Here is an 18,467-nt window from a genome sequence, read left to right on the forward strand (position 1 = left end):
GGGTAGACTGGGGCTGGGAATGTACCTGTCCTGCCTCGGCAGGGGTAGACTGGGGCTGGGGTATGTACCTGTCCTGCTGCAGGTGGATTAGAAAGGGAAAAGAGTAGAACAATGCCAGACAGAAGCTCTGAGGCCATGTGTAGTGTGCCATTCCAATATACATACAGTACACACTGTGTTTTACTAAGTACTGGGCATTATACATACAGTACACACTGTGTTTTACTAAGTACTGGGCATTCCAATATACATACAGTACACACTGTGTTTTGCTAAGTACTGGGCATTCCAATATACATACAGTACACACTGTGTTTTACTAAGTACTGGGCATTATACATACAGAACACACTATGTTTTACTAAGTACTGGGCATTCCAATGTACATACAGTACACACTATGTTTTACTAAGTACTGGGCATTATACATACAGAACACACTATGTTTTGCTAAGTACTGGGCATTCCAATATACATACAGTACACACTATGTTTTACTAAGTACTGGGCATTCCAATATACATACAGTGCACATTGTGTTTTGCTAAGTACTGGACATTCCAATATACACATAGTACACATAGTGTTTTGCTAAATACTGGGGATTATACATACAGTACACACTATGTTTTACTAAGTACTGGGCATTCCAATATACATACAGTACACACTGTGTTTTACTATGTACTGGGCATTATACATACAGTACACGCTATGTTTTACTAAGTACTGGGCATTATACATACAGGACACACTAAGTTTTACTAAGTACTGGGCATTCCAATATACATACAGTACACACTGTGTTTTACTAAGTACATTATTAAAGTAATGCTTTCCATCCCACAGGGATCCATTTTAGGTCCTTTCCTCTGTTTATGTGAGAGTGGGATACAAGCTTTTAACCTGTCTTCTGTTTACATGAGAGGGATAAGAGCTTTTAACCTGTCCTCTGTTTAGAAGAAACAAGAAACAATACTGTGCTGCCGTATTCATTGACCTGGCCAAGGCTTTCGACTCTGTCAATCACCACATCCTCATCGGCAGACTCAATAGCCTTGGTTTCTCAAATGATTGCCTCGCATGGTTCACCAACTACTTCTCTGATAGAGTTCAATGTGTCAAATCGGAGGGCCTGTTGTCCGGACCTCTGGCAGTCTCTATGGGGGTGCCACAGGGTTCAATTCTTGGGCCAACTCTTTTCTCTGTATACATCAATGATGTCGCTCTTGCTGCTGGTGAGTCTTTGATCCACCTCTACGCAGACGACATCATTCTGTATACATCTGGCCCTTCTTTGGACACTGTGTTAACAACCCTCCAGACGAGCTTCAATGCCATACAACTCTCCTTCCGTAGCCTCCAACTGCTCTTAAATACAAGTAAAACTAAATGCATGCTCTTCAACCGATCGCTGCCCGCACCTGCCCGCCTGTCCAGCATCACTACTCTGGACGGTTCTGACTTAGAATATGTGGACAACTACAAATACCTAGGTGTCTGGTTAGACTGTAAGCTCTTCTTCCAGACTCACATCAAACATCTCCAATCTAAAGTTAAATCGAGAATTGGCTTCCTATTTCGCAACAAAGCATCCTTCACTCATGCTGCCAAACATACCCTCGTAAAACTGACCATCCTACCGATTCTTGACTTCGTCGACGTCATTTACAAAATAGCCTCCAATACCCTACTCAATAAACTGGATGCAGTCTATCACAGTGCCATTCGTTTTGTCACCAAAGCCCCATATACTACCCATCACTGTGACCTGTACGCTCTCGTTGGCTGGTCCACGCTTCATACTCGTCGCCAAACCCACTGGCTCCAGGTCATCTACAAGACCCTGCTAGGTAAAGTCCCCCCTTATCTCAGCTCACTGGTCACCATAGCAGCACCCACCCGTAGCACGCGCTCCAGCAGGTATATTTCACTGGTCACCCCCAAAGCCAATTCCTCCTTTGGCCGTCTTTCCTTCCAGTTCTTTGCTGCCAATGACTGGAACACACTACAAAAATCTCTGAAACTGGAAACACTTATCTCCCTCACCAGCTTTAGGAACCAGCTGCCAGAGCAGCTCACAGATCACTGCACCTGTACATAGCCCATCTATAATTTAGCCCAAACAACTACCACTTCCCCTACTGTATTTATTTATTTTGCTCCTTTGCACCCTATTATTTCTATTTCTACTTTGCACTTTCTTCCACTACAAATCTACCATTCCAGTGTTTTACTTGCTATATTGTATTTACTTTGCCACAATGGCCTTTTTTGCCTTTACCTCCCTTATCTCACCTCATTTGCTCAGATTGTATATACTTATTGTTCTACTGTATAATTGACTGTATGTTTGTTTATTCCATGTGTAACTCTGTGTTGTTGTATGTGTCGACCTCCTTTGCTTTATCTTGGCCAGGTCGCAATTGTAAATGAGAACTTGTTCTCAACTTGCCTACCTGGTTAAATAAAGGTGAAATAAAAAAAATAAAAAAAGAATATGAGAGTTGGATTAGAGCTTTTAACCTGTCCTCTGTTTATATGAGAGTTGGATTAGAGGTTTTAACCTGTCCTCTGTTAATATGAGAGTTGGATTAGAGCTTTTAACCTGTCCTCTGTTTATATGAGAGTTGGATTAGAGCTTTTAACCTGTCCTCTGTTTATATGAGAGTTGGATTAGAGCTTTTAACCTGTCCTCTGTTTATATGAGAGATGGATTAGAGCTTTTAACCTGTCCTCTGTTTATATGAGAGGGATAGGAGCTTTCAGATGTGAGAAAGATTTTTTATCAAATGGGGCCTATCCTCACTCACTCACTCACTCACTCACTCACTCACTCACCCACACACACACACACACACCCCTCCCACACACACACACACACACACACACACACACACACACACACACACACACACACACACACACACACACACACACACACACACACACACACACACACACACACACACACACACACACACACACACACGCACCGACTTTTAGTCAGTTGAATAAGTGGAACTGTAGTCAGATAATACAGCATTGGCCGCTGTGTACTTGAAGATCTGTGAAAGAAATTTAGGATATCCTGTTTAAATCTAGCTTTTGAGTGAGGATATCCAGTTTAAATCTAGTTTTTGAGTTTGGATATCCAGTTTAAATCTAGCTTTTGAGTATGGATATCCAGTTTAAATCTAGTTTTTGAGTATGGATATCCAGTTTAAATCTAGTCTTTGAGTGAGGATATCCAGTTTAAATCTACTTTTTGAGTATGGATATCCAGTTTAAATCTAGTCTTTGAGTGAGGATATCCAATTTAAATCTAGTCTTTTAAGTGAGGATATCCAGTTTAAATCTACTTTTTGAGTGATGATATCCTGTATAAATCTATCTTTTGAGTGAGGATATCCAGTTTCTAATACATTTTTTGTTTTTCTCTCCTCAGTGAAGAATGGAAACAAGATGGATGAGAAGAACAAAAAGGGAACGTTGAAAACTCCCAACAGCATCAATGAGGGAGGGGGCCAATACAAGTCAACCAAAGAGGGTGATTCATGAAGAATATACCAACACACACACACACACACACACACACACACACACACACACACACACACACACACACACACACACACACACACACACACACACACACACACACACACACACAGACACACACACACACACAGAGAGACACACAGAGACACACAAACACAGACAGACACACACACACACACACACAAACACAGAGACACACACACAGAGACACACACACAGAGACACACACACACAAACACACACACACACACACAAACACAGACAGACACACACACAGAGACACACAGAGACACACACACACACACTGACTGACAGACACACACACTGACTGACAGACACACACACACACACACACACACACACAGAGACACACACACACACACACACACACACAGACAGACACACACACTGACAGACAGACACACACACTGACTGACAGACACACACACTGACACACACACACACACACACACACAGACAGACAGACAGACAGACAGACAGACAGACAGACAGACAGACAGACAGACAGACAGACAGACAGACAGACAGACAGACAGACAGACAGACAGACAGACAGACAGACAGACAGACAGACAGACAGACAGACAGACAGACAGACAGACAGACAGACACACACTGACTGACAGACACACACACAGACACAACGTCTCTGACTCTCCTTCTCCAGTTGACTGAATTCAAAAAGCTGATTTTATTTTCCCTCTGAGGAGAAACCCTGGCAGGAAAGATGATGCTTGAAAGGATAAGCCACAGAATGAGTCCCAAATGGCACCCTATTCCCTGTTAGTGCACTACTTTTGGTCAGGGCTCAGTGGGGACCAGAGCCCTATGGACCGTGGTCAACAGTAGTGAACTATATAGGGAATAGGGTGCCATTTGGGATGCAGTCACGTAGACGGCTGTCCTCTTAGCAGATTAAACATTGTGTTTGGTTGTTATGGATCATGTCCTGGTTGTTATGGATCATGTCCTGGTTGTTATGGATCATGTCCTGGTTGTTGTGGATCATGTCCTGGTTGTTATGGATCACGTCCTGGTTGTTATGGATCATGTCCTGGTTGTTATGGATCACGTCCTGGTTGTTATGGATCACGTCCTGGTTGTTATGGATCACGTCCTGGTTGTTATGGATCATGTCCTGGTTGCTATGGATCATGTCCTGGTTGTTATGGATCATGTCCTGGTTGCTATGGATCATGTCCTGGTTGTTATGGATAACATCCCAGTTGTTATTGATGACGTCCTGGTTGTTATGGATCACGTCCTGGTTGTTTTGGATAATGTCCTGGTTGTTATGGATCACGTCCTGGTTGTTATGGATCATGTCCTGGTTGTTATGGATAACGTCCTGGTTGTTATGGATCACGTCCTGGTTGTTATGGATAATGTCCTGGTTGTTATGGATCACGTCCTGGTTGTTATGGATCACGTCCTGGTTGTTATGGATGACATCCTGGTTGTTATGGATGACATCCTGGTTGTTATGGATCACTTCCTAATAGTCCAACAGGAGCCAAGATGATCTATTCTGATCCCAGATCGTGTGTGTGTGTGTGTGTGTGTGTGTGTGTGTGTGTGTGTGTGTGTGTGTGTGTGTGTGTGTGTGTGTGTGTGTGTGTGTGTGTGTGTGTGTGTATACGTGTGTTTGTGTTGTCTTGCCAACCTGGTCCCAGATCTGTGTGTGTTGTCTTGCCAACATGGTCGCAGATCTGTTTGTGTTGCCTTGCCAACCTGGTCCCAGATCTGTTTGTGTTGTCTTGCCAACATGGTCCCAGATCTGTTTGTGTTGCCTTGCCAACCTGGTCCCAGGTCTGTTTGGACCAGGCAGATGCTGCTCCGAGTACCAGAACCAAGTCCAATAGTCTGTGGTCCAGTGGAGCATCTATGTCACCACTCAGACCACACAATGGCTCCAGTCGTGTATTATGTTGATTCATATGACTCCAGGCATGTATTATGTTGATTCATATGGCTCCAGTCATGTATTATGTTGACTCATATGGCTCCAGACATGTATTATGTTGATTCATATGGCTCCAGTCATGTATTATGTTGACTCATATGACTCCAGTCGTGTATTATGTTGATTCATATGACTCCAGTCGTGTATTATGTTGATTCATATGACTTCAGTCATGCATTATGTTGATTCATATGGCTCCAGTCATGTATTATGTTGATTCATATGACTCCAGTCGTGTATTATGTTGATTCCTATGGCTCCAGTCGTGTATTATGTTGATTCATATGACTCCAGTCATGTATTATGTTGATTCATATGACTCCAGTCATGTATTATGTTGATTCATATGACTCCAGTCATGTATTATGTTGATTCATATGACTCCAGTCGTGTATTATGTTGATTCCTATGGCTCCAGTCGTGTATTATGTTGATTCATATGACTCCAGTTATGTATTATGTTGATTCATATGACTCCAGTCATGTATTATGTTGATTCATATGACTCCAGTCATTTATTATGTTGATTCATATGACTCCAGTCATGTATTATGTTGATTCATATGGCTCCAGTCATGTATTATGTTGATTCATATGACTCCAGTCATGTATTATGTTGATTCATATGACTCCAGTCATGTATTATGTTGATTCATATGGCTCCAGTCATGTATTATGTTGATTTATATGACTCCAGTCATGTATTATGTTGATTCATATGTGGTGCAGCTGCATACCGACGGAACCGTCTCCCCACCGTTTAATTTTCCCATTTAATCAATGGCATCATGTTATTTCTTAACCTCTATGGGCCACCTACTCAACAGCCAGTTGAATCCTGTGGCGCGTTATTCAAATCCTTAGATATGCTATTACTTCAGTTTTTCAAAAATATGACTATTTTACACCATTTTAAAGATAAGACTCTCGTTAATCTAACCACACTGCCCGATTTCAAAAAGGCTTTACAACGAAAGCAAAACATTAGATTATGTCAGCAGAATACCCAGCCAGAAATAATCAGACACCCGTTTTTCAAGCTAGCATATAATGTCACATAAACCCAAACCACAGCTAAATGTAGCACTAACCTTTGATGATCTTCATCAGATGACAACCCTAGGACATTATGTTATACAATACATGCATGTTTTGTTCAATCAAGTTCATATTTATATCAAAAAACAGCTTTTTACATTAGCATGTGACTAGCATGTGACTAGCATTCCCACCGAACACTGCCGGTGAATTTACTAAATTACTCACGATAAACGTTCACAAAAAGCATAACAATTATTTTAAGAATTATAGATACAGAACTCCTCTATGCACTCGATATGTCCGATTTTAAAATAGCTTTTCGGTGAAAGCACATTTTGCAATATTCTCAGTAGATAGCCCGGCATCACAGGGCTAGCTATTTAGACACCCAGCAGGTTTAGCACTCATCAAAGTCAGATTTACTATAAGAAAAATGTTATTACCTTTGTTGTCTTCGTCAGAATGCACTCCCAGGACTTCTACTTCAATAACAAATGTTGGTTTGGTCCAAAATAATCCATCGTTATATCCAAACAGCGGCGTTTTGTTCGTGCGTTCTAGACACTATCCTAAAGGCTAAATAAGGGTGACGAGCATGGCGCAATTCGTGACAAAAGAATTCTAAATATTCCATTACCGTACTTCGAAGCATGTCAACCGCTGTTTAAAATCAATTTTTATGCCATTTTTCTCATAAAAAAGCGATAATATTCCGACCGGGAATCTGCGTTTAGATAAACAGACAAAGGAAAAGAAAGCATTCGGTCGAAGCGGGCATGCGCCTAAGCCCATAGTACTCTGAGTGGCCACTTGCCAAAAGCGATAAAGTGTTTCAGCCAGAGCCTGCCTCGATATCGTTCAACTTTTTCCCGGGCTCTGAGACCCTATGGAAGACGTAGGAAGTGTCACGTTATTGCACAGATCCTGAGTCTTCAATAAAAAGAGCCAAGATGAAACACTACTTCTCAGACAGGCCACTTCCTGCTTGAAATCTTCTCAGGTTTTGGCCTGCCATAGGAGTTCTGTTATACTCACAGACACCATTCAAACAGTTTTAGAAACTTTAGGGTGTTTTCTATCCAAAGCCAATAATTATATGCATATTCTAGTTACTGGGCAGGAGTAGTAACCAGATTAAATCGGGTACATTTTTTATCCAGCCGTGTCAATACTGCCCCCTAGCCCTAACAGGTTAATCTGAGTCTTTTTGTTTCAAAGACATTAAGTGTTTATTACCTTGTTTCATTCAAGATGGTTGCTGTATAACACCAGGGTCAAGGTTTACTAACTCTCCAGGAAGAAGAAACAGAGAAATAGTCCAAGACAAGTAGAAGGGTTAGCATTTCAACTTTAAAGGGAGAATTCAAAAGTGACTTTGGGTTGTGAGGTGACCATCGGATCCCAGAATGGTTTTAACCTGTTGGAACTTGTTGGAACAGACCCAAAAGCCCACTCTCTGTCTCTCCCGCTCTTTCTTTCCCCACCCCTTTCATTGTGTAACAAGCCATCATATCGGGTTAGTCCACTAGGGGCTTTTCATTGTGTAACAAGCCGTCATATCGGGTTAGTCCGCTAGGGACTTTTCATTGTGTAACAAGCCATCATATTGGGTTAGTCCACTAGGGACTTTTCATTGTGTAACAAGCCATCATATCGGGTTAGTCCACTAGGGTCTTTTCATTTTGTAACAAGCCGTCATATCGGGTTAGTCCACTAGGGACTTTTCATTGTGTAACAAGCCGTCATATCGGGTTAGTCCATTAGGGACTTTTCATTGTGTAACAAGCCGTCATATCGGGTTAGTCCGCTAGGGACTTTTCATTGTGTAACAAGCCGTCATATCGGGTTAGTCCACTAGGGTCTTTTCATTGTGTAACAAGCCGTCATATCGGGTTAGTCCACTAGGGACTTTTCACTCAAAAGTTACAGAGAAACTGAGATGACTGTTGGATCCCAGGATGGTTTTAACATGTTGGAACATAGGAACACAACACTGGCATGTCTGGCAGAGAGACTGAGGTGACCGTTGGATTCCAGGATGGTTTTAACATGTTGGAACATGGGAACACAACACTGGCACGTCTGGCAGAGAGCCTGACGCTGTAAAGTTGTCCAAGAAACACACAGACACTTTCTGTCCTGCTCTCGGCTCCCAATCCCAAGACATGAATTTAGGACTGCAGTTATTGTTGAATGCGTACCTGTTTTTTCAATCAAAATATATTCATTTTGTGCTTGAGTTATAGTTTTATCCGGACTGTAGACGACTTATGGTCTGTATTTTTGACTGTTTTAATCATGGCTAAAGTTCGAAAACTCACACTTTTAGTGTTATTTTCCTAAAGGAGAAACAAATGGCAAGACATTCACAGATAATCAAACAAATCTGTTGAAGGGTTTTATCCAGGTATTGTTCTGAGTCCATAACTCATAGAGATATATTGGAGGAAGAACCAAGGAAACAACAGGAATACATTACATTCACTATTCAACTGCGGCAGGGATTTATTTCTGTTGGATTGTTTGATAATTTCTTTAGAATGTTCAGCAGCGATAGCGCTATGATGTTTTTTCAATCAAGATGTTTCCCAAAGAGTTGATATCTGTAGTAAAACCAAAAGAAGAGCAGCCTGAAATAATTTGGTGGGACCAATTGTCAAGCACAATTGAATTCCAAGACTTTATTGATGCTTATAAACATGCCTTTGATGTGCAGCTGTCTGTCTGGCAATGCATGCTGGGAGTAGAGTGATTCAACAGAGCAGAGTGTGGTGTGTGTGTGTGCCCGTGAGCATTCATGTGTGCATACTTGTGCGCATGTGTTTGTCATTGGGCTCTGGTCAAACGTAGTGCACTGCTACTTCTCTCTCTGCTTGTTTTATAAATCTGATCTTGTTTTACCTGTTAACCTTGGTTGATAAATCTGATCTTGTTTTACCTGTTAACCTTGGTTGATCAATCTGATCTTGTTTTACCTGTTAACCTTGGTTGATAAATCTGATCTTGTTTTACCTGTTAACCTTGGTTGATAAATCTGATCTTGTTTAACCTGTTAACCTTGGTTGATAAATCTGATCTTGTTTTACGTGTTAACCTTGGTTGATAAATCTGATCTTGTTTTACCTGTTAACCTTGGTTGATAAATCTGATCTTGTTTTACCTGTTAACCTTGGTTGATAAATCTGATCTTGTTTTACGTGTTAACCTTGGTTGATAAATCTGATCTTGTTTTACCTGTTAACCTTGGTTGATAAATCTGATCTTGTTTTACCTGTTAACCTTGGTTGATAAATCTGATCTTGTTTTACCTGTTAACCTTGGTTGATAAATCTGATCTTGTTTTACCTGTTAACCTTGGTTGATGAACCTGATCTTGTTTTACCTGTTAACCTTGGTTGATAAATCTGATCTTGTTTTACCTGTTAACCTTGGTTGATAAATCTGATCTTGTTTTACCTGTTAACCTTGGTTGATAAGTCTGATCTTGTTTTACCTGTTAACCTTGGTTGATAAGTCTGATCTTGTTTTACCTGTTAACCTTGGTTGATAAATCTGATCTTGTTTTACCTGTTAACTTTGGTTGATAAATCTGATCTTGTTTTACCTGTTAACCTTGGTTGATGAATCTGATCTTGTTTTACGTGTTAACCTTGGTTGATGAATCTGATCTTGTTTTACCTGTTAACCTTGGTTGATAAATCTGATCTTGTTTTACCTGTTAACCTTGGTTGATAAATCTGATCTTGTTTTACGTGTTAACCTTGGTTGATTAATCTGATCTTGTTTTACATGTTAACCTTGGTTGATAAATCTGATCTTGTTTTACCTGTTAACCTTGGTTGATAAATCTGATCTTGTTTTACCTGTTAACCTTGGTTCATAAATCTGATCTTGTTTTACCTGTTAACCTTGGTTGATAAGTCTGATCTTGTTTTACCTGTTAACTTTGGTTGATAAATCTGATCTTGTTTTACCTGTTAACCTTGGGTTGATAAATCTGATCTTGTTTTACCTGTTAACCTTGGTTGATAAATCTGATCTTGTTTTACCTGTTAACCTTGGTTGATAAGTCTGATCTTGTTTTACCTGTTAAACTTGGTTGATAAGTCTGATCTTGTTTTACCTGTTAACCTTGGTTGATAAATCTGATCTTGTTTTACCTGTTAACTTTGGTTGATAAATCTGATCTTGTTTTACCTGTTAACCTTGGTTGATAAATCTGATCTTGTTTTACCTGTTAACCTTGGTTGATAAATCTGATCTTGTTTTACCTGTTAACCTTGGTTGATAAATCTGATCTTGTTTTACCTGTTAACCTTGGTTGATAAGTCTGATCTTGTTTTACCTGTTAACCTTGGTTGATAAGTCGGATCTTGTTTTACCTGTTAACCTTGGTTGTTTAATCTGATCTTGTTTTACCTGTTAACTTTGGTTGATAAATCTGATCTTGTTTTACCTGTTAACCTTGGTTGATAAATCTGATCTTGATTTACCTGTTAACCTTGGTTGATAAGTCTGATCTTGTTTTACCTGTTAACTTTAGTTGATAAATCTGATCTTGTTTTACCTGTTAACCTTGGTTGATAAATCTGATCTTGTTTAACCTGTTAACCTTGGTTGATAAATCTGATCTTGTTTTACGTGTTAACCTTGGTTGATAAATCTGATCTTGTTTTACCTGTTAACCTTGGTTGATAAATCTGATCTTGTTTTACCTGTTAACCTTGGTTGATAAATCTGATCTTGTTTTACGTGTTAACCTTGGTTGATAAATCTGATCTTGTTTTACCTGTTAACCTTGGTTGATAAATCTGATCTTGTTTTACCTGTTAACCTTGGTTGATAAATCTGATCTTGTTTTACGTGTTAACCTTGGTTGATAAATCTGATCTTGTTTTACCTGTTAACCTTGGTTGATAAATCTGATCTTGTTTTACCTGTTAACCTTGGTTGATAAATCTGATCTTGTTTTACCTGTTAACCTTGGTTGATAAATCTGATCTTGTTTTACCTGTTAACCTTGGTTGATAAATCTGATCTTGTTTTACCTGTTAACCTTGGTTGATAAATCTGATCTTGTTTTACCTGTTAACCTTGGTTGATAAATCTGATCTTGTTTTACCTGTTAACCTTGGTTGATAAATCTGATCTTGTTTTACCTGTTAACCTTGGCTGATAAATCTGATCTTGTTTTACCTGTTAACCTTGGTTGATAAATCTGATCTTGTTTTACCTGTTAACCTTGGTTGATAAATCTGATCTTGTTTTATCTGTTAACCTTGGTTGATAAATCTGATCTTGTTTTACCTGTTAACCTTGGTTGATAAATCTGATCTTGTTTTACCTGTTAACCTTGGTTGATAAATCTGATCTTGTTTTACCTGTTAACCTTGGTTGATAAGTCTGATCTTGTTTTACCTGTTAACCTTGGTTGATAAGTCGGATCTTGTTTTACCTGTTAACCTTGGTTGATAAGTCTGATCTTGTTTTACCTGTTAACCTTGGTTGATAAATCTGATCTTGTTTTACCTGTTAACCTTGGTTGATAAATCTGATCTTGTTTTACCTGTTAACCTTGGTTGATAAATCTGATGTTGTTTTACCTGTTAACCTTGGTTGATAAATCTGATCTTGTTTTACCTGTTAACCTTGGTTGATAAATCTTATCTTGTTTTACCTGTTAACTTTGGTTGATAAATCTGATCTTGTTTTACCTGTTAACCTTGGTTGATAAATCTGATCTTGTTTTACCTGTTAACCTTGGCTGATAAATCTGATCTTGTTTTACCTGTTAACCTTGGTTGATAAATCTGATCTTGTTTTACCTGTTAACCTTGGTTGATAAATCTGATCTTGTTTTACCTGTTAACCTTGGTTGATAAATCTGATCTTGTTTTACCTGTTAACCTTGGTTGATAAATCTGATCTTGTTTTACCTGTTAACCTGTTGGGGATCTTATCCCGATATCGGGATTCATTGTCAAGAGACCACGGCGGGAAATTCAAAAACTGCAAGAATCTAATAATTTCAATTTCTCAAACAATCAACTATTTCTCACAATTTGAAAGATAAACATCTCCTAAATCCAACCACATTGTCCGATTTCAAAGAGGCTTTACGGCGAAAGCATAAAGTTAGGTTATGTTAGGAGAGTACATTGAAAATAGCTGTGTGTAATGTTTTGTCAATTCAAACACAGGCGTCACCATAAGCGGATAACCAGCTAGAATTATACACCAACCTTTGACAATCTTCCTCAGATGACACTCCTAAGACATTATGTTACACAATACATGCATTTTCTGTTCCATCAAGTTGATATTTATATCCAAAAACAGCATTTTACCGAAGCGGTGAAAATCAGATTTTTTTTTCTCTCAAATGCTTCCGGTGAACAACGTTACAAATCACAAAATTACTATTCGATAACATTGGTAAATTATATTATTGTCATTCAAATATTCATAGTTTAACATTTCGTAAATGCTACTGCAATGCCAGATTTCAAAATAACTTTACTGGGAAATCACAATTTGCAATAAACCGGGTGCTGTGCTAAGAACAATAGGCTAGGCTATACAGGTTAGCACCATATGTAACCATGTAATATCAAAATTACTATTGTCAATATTCCCTTACCTTTGATTATCTTCATCCATTGGCACTTCTAGAAATCCCAGGTCCACTACAAATGTGGTTTCTTTTGACAAAGTTCATAATTGATGTCCAAATAACTCCAAGTTGTTCCATGTTGTTAGCGCTTCGGTAGGCTACTAAAAAGTAGCGCGGGGGGGGGGGGGAGTCACGGCGAAAAGTAAAAAAAATAATCTATTTACATTGTTCAAACATGTTACCTGTTAACCTTGGTTGATAAGTCTGATCTTGTTTTACCTGTTAACCTTGGTTGATAAGTCGGATCTTGTTTTACCTGTTAACCTTGGTTGATAAATCTGATCTTGTTTTACCTTTTAACTTTGGTTGATAAATCTGATCTTGTTTTACCTGTTAACCTTGGTTGATAAGTCTGCTGTGAGAGGCTGTGAGGGCTCAGGCTGACCCTGATACGTTCTGATGCCACGCGTTGGAGTCACACTAATATATTACGTATCTGTTGGCAGGTCTGGGAACAGCTCTTAGTGTTGTCCTCAGCTGGCAGAGGTTACAGCAACTCATTTACTTACTTATTCCACTCTGTTCTAAACGTTTCCACAGAAACGCAAATGTCTCAGAGACGTTGTTGCCCACTGCATCGCAGTGCTTGAGGCGTCACTACAGCCCCAGGTTCGATCCCAGGCTGTGTCACAGCCGGCCGTGACCGGGAGACCCACGAGGCGACGCACAATTGGCCCAGTGTCGTACGGGTTACGGGAGGGATTGGCCGGCCGGGATTTCCTTGACCCAACGTGCTCTAACGACTCCTTATGGCGGGCCTGGCGCCTGCATGCTGACATCGGTCTCCAGCTCGACGGTGTTTCCTCTGACACATTGATGGGGCTGGTTTCCGGGTTAATCGAGCATTGTGTCAAGAAGCAGTGCGGCTCGGCTGGGTCGTGTTTCGAAGGACGCATGGCCCTCGACCTTCGCCTCTCCCCAGTCCTTAGGGGAGTTGCAGCGATGAGACAAGACTGTAACTACCAATTGGATATCAGGACATTGGTGTGAAAAAAGGAAAATAATAATAATAGTAAGTAATTAAAAAAAAAAATATATATATATATATATATATATATATATAAAAAAGAAATATATATATATATATATATATATATGATGTTATCATTCAGTTGTTGCTTTTTCCAGTGTAATGGTTGTTATGATTGAGGCTAGGTCACTCCATGTATTGAACTTTTGAATAATATATGTTATGTATTAGTTTCAATGCTTAATTAAAGCACATTAACAACAGGACAGTATAGGCACCATTCATATTGTCTCAGCAAATGGAGATTGAGGGCTTGTGACAGAGAGAGCAAGCCTGGTCCCAGATCTGATCTCACCTAGCCTGGTCCCAGATCTGATCTCACCTAGCCTGGTCCCAGATCTGATCTCACCCAGTCTGGTCCCAGATCTGATCTCACCTAGCCTGGTCCCAGATCTGATCTCACCTAGCCTGGTCCCAGATCTGATCTAGCTAGCCTGGTCCCAGATCTGATCTCACCTAGCCCTGGTCCCAGATCTGATCTCACCTAGTCTGGTCCCAGATCTGATCTCACCTAGCCTGGTCCCAGATCTGATCTCACCTAGCCTGGTCCCAGATCTGATCTCACCTAGCCTGGTCCCAGATCTGATCTCACCTAGTCTGGTCCCAGATCTGATCTCACCTAGCCCTGGTCCCAGATCTGATCTCACCTAGCCTGGTCCTAGATATATTTGTGCTTTTACCTACTCCATCCTCATTGTCAAGCCAAAATGTAATTGCATGGCAATTCCATAAGGAGTTGCCAAGAGAGCTGAAACAGACTGGCACCGAGAAAAAGAAAGAGCCTGACCAGACTTGAATCCAATGTTGTGTTTAGCCCCTGCCTTCTGCAGTGATGTAGCGTCTTGTGCTCTAGCTAGCTAATCAACAACCATAATAAACGGTTTGCTTATTTGCATGAAGACACTTTATGACTTCCCAGCAAACCAAAATTGGTTCTGTGAAAGTTCCCAGAATGTTCATTAAGTCTCATGTTAAAAATGTTCTCATACCACAAAAAAAACTGTCCAGACGGGCTGGTGATTCTACAATGTTTGTATAAAACACTTGAAGATGTTGAAAGAACATTCCTAGAACACATTTAATCTGTTCTTTAAATGTTCTCAGAACGGTTCATTAGGTTGTGGGAATATTGTGGGGACATCACAAAAGATATGTTCCCAAAACACAAAAACTGTCCAGTTGGGCGGATGGATTCTACAATGTTTCTTTTAGGGTGCAAAAAAACATTCAGCTGATGTTGCTAGAACGTTCCTAGATCACATTTTGTCTGTTCAGGTTAAAGGTTCCCAGAATGTTTCATTAGGTTGTGGGAACATTATGGGGATATTACAATAGATAGGTTCCCAAAACACTGAAACTGTCCTATTGTGCTGACATTCAGATCATGTTTGTATCAGGGTGCACAAAACATTCCTTTGATGTTCCAATAATGTTGACAGAACAGTCTTTTCAGTTATTTAATCGGTTCCTCGAGCATTTAATCATACAAACAAAAACATATTTTTTACACTTCATATGTTGACAATCTGCGTAGTATTTCAGTCATACGACATTTGAACTGCATTTAAAGCTGCAATATGTTACTTTTTGGATGACCCGAACCAAATTCACATAGAAATGTAGTTATAGATCTGTCATTCTCATTGAAAGCGATTCTAAAAAAGCGGTAGATCTGTTCTACGTGCGCTATATCTACGCTTCCCGTTCTTTAGTTTTGTTTTTGCGTCTTTTAATTTCAGTTTTGTATACCAGATTCAAAACAGCTGAAAATATAAATAATTGTGGTTTATTGAAAGGATATTTCACAGCGGTTTAGATGTTTCTCTACACCACGTGTCAAACTCATTCCACGGAGGGCCGAAAATATTGGTAGCTCGATTTATTCACCATCACTTCCCCCATTCTCTTGATAGGCTGCGTACTTCTGGGCCTATATTTACAAGGTATCCAAGACACAAGACTGGGGACCATATCAAGCATCTCAAAGGAGGGATTATATTGGGTGCATTTTTGGTGTTGTTGTTATTTACACTAAAGGATTTTTTTTTTAGTTAGTCTAAATTCTGCAATTCTGACTGGATTTATAAATCTGTACAAAATAAATACATCCTCTCTTTTTCATAGATTATGTCTAATCCTCAATTTGACCGGGGCCTATAGGGAATATGTAGGGTACTTTTGACCATGGCCTATAGGGAATATGTAGGGTAATTTTGACCAGGGCCCATAGGGAATATGTAGGGTACTTTTGACCAGGGCCCATAGGGAATATGTAGGGTACTTTTGACCAGGGCCCATAGGGAACATGTAAGGAATAGGATGCCAATTGGGAGGCAACAATTTGATTCATGCTCGACAGGATGGCATGTACTCTGTTTTTCAGTTTGTTTTTCCTGTTAGCTTGTGCTCTGGTTATGTTCCAAACGGCACCCTATTCCCTATATAGTGCACTTCTTTTGACCAAAGCCCCCCATAGGGAATAGGTCTTTGGTCAAAACTAGTGCACTATATAGGGAAGAGTGTGGCGTTTGGAATGTAACATCTCTCTCTCTCTCTCTCTCTCTCTCTCTCTCTCTCTCTCTCTCTCTCTCTCTCTCTCCGTCTCTCTGTCTCTCTGCTTGTTTTTAGTGGACGTTAAGCCTGCTGTGAGAGCTCAGGTTGACCCTAATGAGTTCTGATGCCGCGCTGAACAAACACCGCTGGGTCTAGGTACTGTGTCGTGTCCCAAATGGCACCTTGTTCCCTACAGATGTACCGTCTTAATTTGATCACCTTGTTGCAGAAGAAAAAAGGCTTCTGAAGATTGTAAGTTTCCGCTTTGAAATTTCAGACTTGAATTTGACCTTGCGACAAAAAAGTATCAATATCCATTATTTATAATCCACATAATAATTTACATTTCCTGTTGCTGCAAATTAAGATACTACATGTATATCTTGTGCACTATTTTTAACCAGGGCCAATGGGGCTTTGGTTGGCTCTGGTACAAAGTAGTGCACTATATAGGGAGAATGGTGCCATTTGGGACACAGGTAGTGTGTGTACAGGTAACTGTCAACAGAATAGAAACATTTGAGTAAATGAGGGATACAAAAGTATATTGAAAGCAGGTGCTTCCACACAGGTGTGGTTCCTGAGTTCATTAAGCGATTAACATCCCATCATGCTTAGGGTCATGTATTAAAATGCTGGGCAGGCCATTATTTTGGCTACCATGGCTATGCCCCCAATAGGATGGAAATTCTCCCATCCACAGGATACTGGTGGTCACTGAAGGATTTGATGAGCATCAAAACGATGTAAACCATATGCGATGGCCGTCTCAATCACCAGATCTCAACCCGTATGGGAGATTCTGGAGCCGGCGCCTGAGACGGCGTTGTCCCACCGTCATCAACAGAACACTAAATGATGGAATTTCTCATGGAAGAATGACATCACAATAGAGTTCCAGACACCTGTAGAATCTATGTCAAGGTGGATTGAAGCTGTTCTGGCTGCTGGTGGCCCAACGCCTTATTAACACACTTTATGTTGGTGTTTCCTTTCCTACGGTAAATGTTGGTTTGTCAGCTCTGGGTCATAGGAAGGGCAACACAGGTGCTGCCTTCCTGTGTACTGTAAATACCGTACTAATTGGTCAGACCCACCGGTGGATAAGCTGCAGGCTTGTTGGCTATTAGACTCTTATCGTACACAGGATAGAATGTTTCAATCAATTTGATAAAGCTTGCCTGGGATAAATGGACTGAGCTTTATTAATCATATCAGTATGTGGTTTTTGGATCTCACAGGATATGTGTGATTTATGTGTCTCTCTGTTCCTGTTAGAGTATGATGGATGATGATCCCGGGTCAGAGAGAGAGAGACAGGTAGAGAGAGACAGGTAGAGAGAGAGAGACAGGTAGAGATAGAGAGACAGGTAGAGAGACAGGTAGAGAGAGAGAGACAGGTAGAGAGAGACAGGTAGAGAGAGAGAGACAGGTAGAGAGAGAGAGAGACAGGTAGAGAGAGAGAGAGAGAGAGAGAGAGAGAGAGAGAGACAGGTAGAGAGAGAGAGAGAGAGAGAGAGAGAGAGAGAGAGGTAGAGAAAGAGAGAGAGGTAGAGAGAGACAGGTAGAGAGAGAGAGACAGGTAGAGAGAGAGTGGGACAGGTGGAGAGGAGAGAGAGAGAGAG

At 40.3% G+C, this 18,467-nt stretch overlaps 1 protein-coding gene across 1 annotated transcript in view; it reads left to right on the top strand.

Moving 5' to 3' along the window:
- The window catches only part of cpxm2 (carboxypeptidase X (M14 family), member 2), a 98,512-nt gene that overhangs the window by 3,857 nt on the left and 76,188 nt on the right, over positions 1-18,467 (top strand). The window contains exon 2 of the mRNA XM_045701180.2: positions 3,449-3,550. Coding sequence (XP_045557136.1) covers positions 3,449-3,550 — 102 coding nt within the window. The remainder of the gene's footprint in view (positions 1-3,448; positions 3,551-18,467) is intronic.

This window comes from Salmo salar, chromosome 18 (assembly GCF_965601325.2).
Source record: "Salmo salar chromosome 18, fSalSal1, whole genome shotgun sequence".
Lineage (NCBI taxonomy): Eukaryota > Metazoa > Chordata > Actinopteri > Salmoniformes > Salmonidae > Salmo > Salmo salar.